This window comes from Somniosus microcephalus, chromosome 14 (genome assembly GCF_052327205.1).
Source record: "Somniosus microcephalus isolate GS21.2 chromosome 14, FLI_Smic_1.0, whole genome shotgun sequence".
Classification (NCBI taxonomy): Eukaryota; Metazoa; Chordata; class Chondrichthyes; order Squaliformes; family Somniosidae; genus Somniosus; species Somniosus microcephalus.
In genome coordinates, this window is record NC_141000.1 from 98,351,587 (window position 1) to 98,358,103 (window position 6,517).

General features: G+C 44.5%; 1 protein-coding gene across 1 annotated transcript; it reads left to right on the plus strand.

Moving 5' to 3' along the window:
- The first annotated feature begins 5,001 nt into the window (after positions 1 to 5,001).
- On the plus strand, positions 5,002 to 6,111 carry htr1fa (5-hydroxytryptamine (serotonin) receptor 1Fa). Its single transcript, XM_086007428.1, has one exon. The coding sequence runs from the start codon at positions 5,002 to 5,004 to the stop codon at positions 6,109 to 6,111; it is 1,110 nt and encodes a 369-aa protein (XP_085863554.1).
- The last annotated feature ends 406 nt before the right edge of the window (positions 6,112 to 6,517 follow it).

Genomic DNA, 6,517 nt, shown 5'->3' on the forward strand with positions numbered 1-6,517 from the left:
GCCAGTCCAGCGTGATTTTCTCTAGCCACGCACGTCCCAGTAGCGATGGGTAATTTCCCTTTACCACATATAGTGGCAGTTTCGCAGTCTGTCCGTTCAATTTAACTGTCACCTCAATGGCGCCTCTCATGGCCACAGGTTCACCGGTATACGTCTTTAGCACAATGTTTGTTGGCTGAAGGGTAAGATGCTTTAGCATTTTGTTGTAGACAGTGTCTGAAACAAGGGACACAGCCACGCCTGTGTCCACCTCCATCCGCACTGATTGTCCCTCCACCAGTGGTGACACCCAGTAGCCATTTGAACCACCTGCAACTGTCAGTATGTGCACCTCTTCCTCCTCAGAAGTGTCGCTCCCCTCTGTTTTGCTTGTTCCATCATACTGCACTGACTGAACACTCCTTTTTCTCTCTTGTCCAAATACAGACATTTTGCTTTCATGCTTCCCAGCTCTGTTCTTTTTTTTACCTCTACAGGCGCGTTCAATGTGACCCTTTTTGCCACAATTTCGGCATTCCAGCTCTGTACACCAGCAGTCATTAGCGTGATGGCCCGTTTTCCCACAATGGTAACATGTGCTGTTCCGCGCACCTTTAGGCTCAGACGACACCTTGTGAACTCTCCCTGTTGAACTCAACTGGTGAGCCTCCTTTTCCGCCATCTCCATGGAGACACTAACTTCAATGGCCTTTTCAAGAGTAAGGTTGTCCTCAGTAAGAAGGCGCTTCTGTGTGGCTACACTTTGCAGACCACACACGAGTCTGTCTCTAATGGTGTCCTTCAGCACCTCCTTGAACTCGCAGTGTTCTGACAACCTTTTTAAAGCAGCAATAAACATCGTCACTGATTCCCCCTCCTCTTGATTCTGTTTGTGAAATCTAAATCTCTCAGCAATAACCAGAGGTTTTGGTGAAAAATGTGCTCCAAGAATTTCCACTAGTTGCTTACATGTTTTAGTTCCTGGCTTATCTGGCTGCACAAGGCTGCGAAGTAAATTGAATGTCTTTGGCCCCATTATTCTCAAAAAGGTAGGCACAACCTTTTTGTTTGCCACCGCATTCGCCAATACAAAATAGTCAAAACATCCCGTATATGCGCTCCATTGCTCCACATTTTCATCAAAATCACCGATGTTTCCTAATATAGTAGCCATCTCATGTTTCAAATTAAAATTTCTGTTTACTCACTGCCGTAACGTTAATGTGATGCTGCAATCTCTGTTCCGAATGTTTTGTAGTTGAAAACAAGAAAATTCCCACAACGCAGATTCATCCGATCCTTGTCGCCACTTGTTGTGTTGGTACCTTTCTACCTAGACACAATTTAGGACTCAGAACTCAGAGATTCAAACATGAAGTGCTTTATTCAGGAAGGACAGAAAGTTCTGGAAAGTTCCGAACAAAGAGAGCTATACTTAACCAAGAGAACACCCAACCATTTATCTGCTGTGACAGCGCCACCACAGGTGGGAGGAGAACACACAATACATAACACTGCCCACAAACTTTTACCGGGTTCTGTGGCATGGCTTTCACCTTTCCCAATGTTAATGTTAATGATATCACCAAGCAGTCTGAGCAGCTAGTCACATTGAAGAATTCTCACAGACAGCAAACCAGGAAGTAACAAGCAGGTTTTATCATTTATAATTTCACTCGCCCCCAAACACACACTCAGATTGACTCCAGACAAGGGATGGCTTTCAGCATGGGCTATCTCATCATAATGAGCTGTCAGGGTATGTATCGTGCAGGTGTCGGATGCCCTCTTTCATAGAGCAGCCAAATTCCTGCACATGAGTATCACCCCCTAGCAGCAGAGGCACATAACCAGGGACTTCTGTAGGATAGCTGGATTCTCCAGGGTACAGGGTGCCATGATGACATGCAGATAGCACTGAAGGCACCAACCAAGCAGTCGCTGACGTATGTGAATAGGAAGGGATTCCATTCCCAGGATGCCCGGTTCACCTATGATGAAAACCAGGCCATGTCCTCACACACCAACTGCAAGGGGAGTCAGAGGGCAGATTCTGCAGGACATCTTCAATGGCTGATCAAATGCAATGGCAGCCCCTTAGACTTATCTTCTTCTTTGCACCCTACCAGATGATCACCAGAGCAGATGTTGTAGTCCAGCAGGACCTTACCTGGAATCCTCACCTGTTTATGAAGAAGTCTGAACCTACTGAATGGTCCATTTCCTGACTTACAAAATGTTCATAAATAACAAATCACGAGACAAGTGACCAGTGTATTTCAAAACAAAGATTTCTTTCATTGCAAGCTAAGGGAGTGGAAGGCTGTGTGTGTGAGGATAAGGCTGTTGGTCAAAGAGTGTGTGGCAATTGTGATGGGAGAGGTAAAATGAGAGATCTAGGGATGTGATGATCTTAGTGTGGAGAAAAGGAACTTTGGGGTTGTGCAAAGCAGTTGGTGTGTTCTAGGGGAGTTGTAGGCGTCCTTACCCAGCATGTAGTGTGATGGGTTAGTTACGTGAGCATTGCTTTAAGAGGGTGAAGGGTGGGGTGGTGCCCAGAGTGGGCAGGGAAGAAAGGGAAAGTGTCGTGGCATGCGACCCTGGTCTGCCCTCGTAAAGTGTTTCTGCTTCTTTCTGCCCTGTTGATGAGTCCTGGGCGTGAGGGAGTTGAGAGTCAGTGCTAGTACCAGCTCCCTGCAAGCAGCATCCAACTTAGTGAAAGGAAGACCCAGGAGTGTGAGACTCCTGTCATGTACTTCTTGGAGGGGGGCTTGGGCGTCTTTAAAAGAGTAGCAAGTTGCGCATCTTCTGCCTGTTGGTTTGGCCAGCTGCCCAGTGGACACAGCTGGCCCCTAAGTGGGCACGATGGTGTGAATATGGGTGAGCGATGCAAATTATTTGGTGTAAATTGCCAGCAAAACTATTTGTTGGCAGCTCACCTTGCCTTACAGTTCTGCTGCTGCCTGACATCTGTAGAGTGCTTTTAAAGAGTTCTGCCATTGTTGCAGGAAGTTTCCTGGGGGGAACGGGGGTGCCGGCAACATACATAACTTCTACATTCGTTACACTAGAGCAGCACCAAAAATATTTAAATGCACTTCCCCAGGAAACTTGTAGGTAACTCCCACTGCTGGTAAACTGCATCAACATCGTTGTAAAAACAGCATAATGGCTTTTCAGGGCCATATTAATGTTTAGATTGTTCCCTGGGCTGAGAGGGTTGTCCTATTAGGAGAGATTGAGTAGATTGGGCCTATACTCTCTGGAGTTTAGAAAAATGAGAGGTGATTGCATTGAAACATATAGGGGGAAAAATTCGGTTGGTTTGCGCCTCCTGTTAGCGCCTTAAGAAGGCGCTAATGGGGTGCAAAGCAACTAGCGCCCATGCGCAGCGATGTTTGCGCCGCTCACGAAATTGACTAGACATTTTGCGGCGGCGCTAAACACTACCGCCACGATCTCCTGCGCCCGCAGATCGTGACGTCAGTCGAGCGTGCAACGCCCCGGACCAGATATTGAGTGGCGCCCCCTGTCTTGCCGCCTGCCGCTAGCGTTTTGCAGTCGGGAAGGGACTGGGGGAGCCCTGTTTAAAGGCGACCGCTTCCTGCCTTTTTTTCTGGCGAAATTTTTTCACCATGCATTCTGAGTGAGAGAGAGAGACTGCAGGAGATATTCAAAGCTGTGTTGAGGAGTTTTGGGTACTGAGCAGCACTTTGCAGGTTCTATTTTATTTGATCTTCCTTGCATCAATTTAGAAGAGAATACAGGGGCTGCACTCTGAGCTCTTTCCCTGGGCCTCTCCATTGTTCTTTCCAACAGATTTGATGTACAGGTCTCTCCAGGCCTAGATTCAAGGCTGCGATGAGCAGGGTGTGGACGGAGAGCAAGATCGACCCTCCCCTTTAAGAACTGGCCGGTGCCAGTGTGTCTGTGTTCCATCGCTAACTGACATCACCTGCGCTGCGCCTGTGCTCTGAGTTAGCACCTCGCTCCACGGCCTTTGCGCCTTAAGACAGGTGTGCAGCGCCTGATTTAGCACTCCAATCACCTCCAGGGGCGATAAAAGCCAAGTTTTCAGTCGGAGCCAGGCGGCAAGTGCTAAGCTTTGTGCCCAGCCGATAATCGCGCCCCAAACAGGGCAATACTGAATTTCTCCCCCATAAGATTCTGAGGGGGATTGACGGGGTAGATGCTGAGAGGTTGTTTCCCCTGGCTGCAGAGTCTAGAACTAGGGGGCATAGTCTCAATGGTAGTCCATTTAAGACTGAGATAAGGAGGAATTTCTTCACTCAGAGGGTTGTGAATCTTTGGAATTCTCTACCCCAAAGGGCTTTGAATGCTGAGTCCTTGAGTATATTCAAGGCTGAGATAGATAGATTTTTGGTCTCTAGGGGAATCAAGGGATATGGGGATAGGGCGGGAAAGTGGAGTTGAGGTCGAAGATTAGCCATGACCTTATTGAATGGCAGATCAGGCTCGAAGGGCCATATGGCCTACTCCTGTTCCTAATTCTTATTTTCTTATGTCTACATTATTGTCTTATTGTGTTTTCAATATATCAATATTTCAAAATGTCTTTTTATGATCAGAACACGGATATAAATTTCTTCACATTTTGATTGATGCTGACTGTCAACATAAAGGCAAAGGAGCCAACTATATTCTGATTATGAGTTTTATACATCAATAATCCATCAGCATGTTCAAGATACTATTACAGTGTTCATTTTGCAAGGTGTAGGGCCTCTCAGATGGCATAATGGATGTGAGTTAGAACTAAACAATATAGGCCAACTCTGTGACCTGGTCTCCCATCTAATGAGGTTTTATACTGGAACTGAGGCATTGCAGAATTATGCCTTGCATCTTTAGTCACATGTCTTTAGGAGCTTGAGATTTTCTGACAGCTATTACTTTTAACTCTGGTTCCATGGTATTAAAAACATTTATCGTCTTAACTGATATTGTGCTTCATTTGCAGATTGGATGAATCCACAGGAACCTCTCGTCCAAGTGAACAAAATGGATTTGGAAAATGAGACTTACACAAACTTTACTTTAGAAGAACTGGCAAAGGGAAAAACTTCAAAGGTGATGATATCACTTTCACTCTCTGTCTTGACTATTATGACCACAGTCATTAATTCTCTGGTGATAACTGCAATAATTGTAACAAGAAAGCTCCACCACCCAGCAAACTATTTAATATGCTCCCTCGCTGTTACTGATTTACTTGTTGCTGTCCTTGTGATGCCCTTCAATATTGTTTATACTGTAAAGGAGACATGGGTGATGGGTCAAGTTGTCTGCAACATCTGGTTAAGTGTTGACATTACGTGTTGCACATGCTCTATTCTTCATTTGGCTGCAATTGCCCTGGACAGATATAGGGCTATAACTGATGCTGTGGACTATGCACAGAAAAGGACACCTAAACGTGCCGGAATAATGATCACAATTGTATGGGTCATATCCATCTTTATATCAATGCCTCCTTTGTTTTGGAGGCAAAAAGGAAATAATAAGGAGGACGAGTGTCTTATTAAGCATGAACATCTTGTCTACACAATCTATTCTACATTTGGAGCATTTTATATTCCCTTGGCTTTGATTCTCATCCTTTACTATAAAATATATCGAGCAGCTAAAACACTTTATCACAAAAGGAGTGCAAGCAGGCACATCAACGAGGAAGTAAATGGCAAGGTGGCCAGCATTACTGTCAAAAGCCCCAGGACGCCTTCAACATTGTGCATATCTGAAAAGTCCATCTCAGACCATTCAACGATTGAAGAGCCAGAAAATGTCCACATCACAGCCAGAAGTCTCAACTCCAGTTGCCAGCAAGAAAAAATGAGGAAGAGGCTTAAAATCTCAAGCACAAGAGAAAGGAAAGCAGCAACCACATTGGGCTTGATTCTGGGGGCATTTGTGATATGCTGGCTACCATTCTTTCTAAAAGAACTTATTGTGAATGTCTGTGAATCCTGTTATGTCTCTCCAGAGATGTCTGACTTTCTGACGTGGTTAGGTTACCTCAATTCTTTAATCAATCCCCTTATTTACACAATCTTCAATGAAGACTTTAAGAAAGCATTTCAGAAATTAGTACGCTGCAGACAGTTTCTGTAAATACAACAGCAGTATTCTCAAAGCAATTATCCTTGTAACTAGAATGGTTAGACCTTTTACAGAAGCTTTCAACTTTGAACGAAAGATCAGTATTCCTTTTCTGGTAGCTTACAGTGGCTTTGATTCTGAGACAATGAACAAAACATTATCGATAAATTCTGTCACAGATACTTAAAACTCTTGGGTACAGAAGGGAACCTATTTGGTATTTTTCTATTCTGTAACTGGCAGTATATTTTAAAGAGGCTATGGTATGTAAGCAGAGAGTGGAGATTTTACATTTAAAACATTTGAGGGGATTTTTATGTGTGTAAAATGTGATTGAACTACAGGGAAAGCACTGCATAATTTTCTCCCATTATTATCAATTTTCCTTGCAGCCTGAAGTGGATGTATTAAGAGTAAT

What these genes read in the sequence shown, in the direction of transcription:
- htr1fa (XM_086007428.1), top strand. Translation starts at nt 5,002, where the DNA reads ATGGATTTGGAAAATGAGACTTACACAAACTTTACTTTAGAAGAACTG.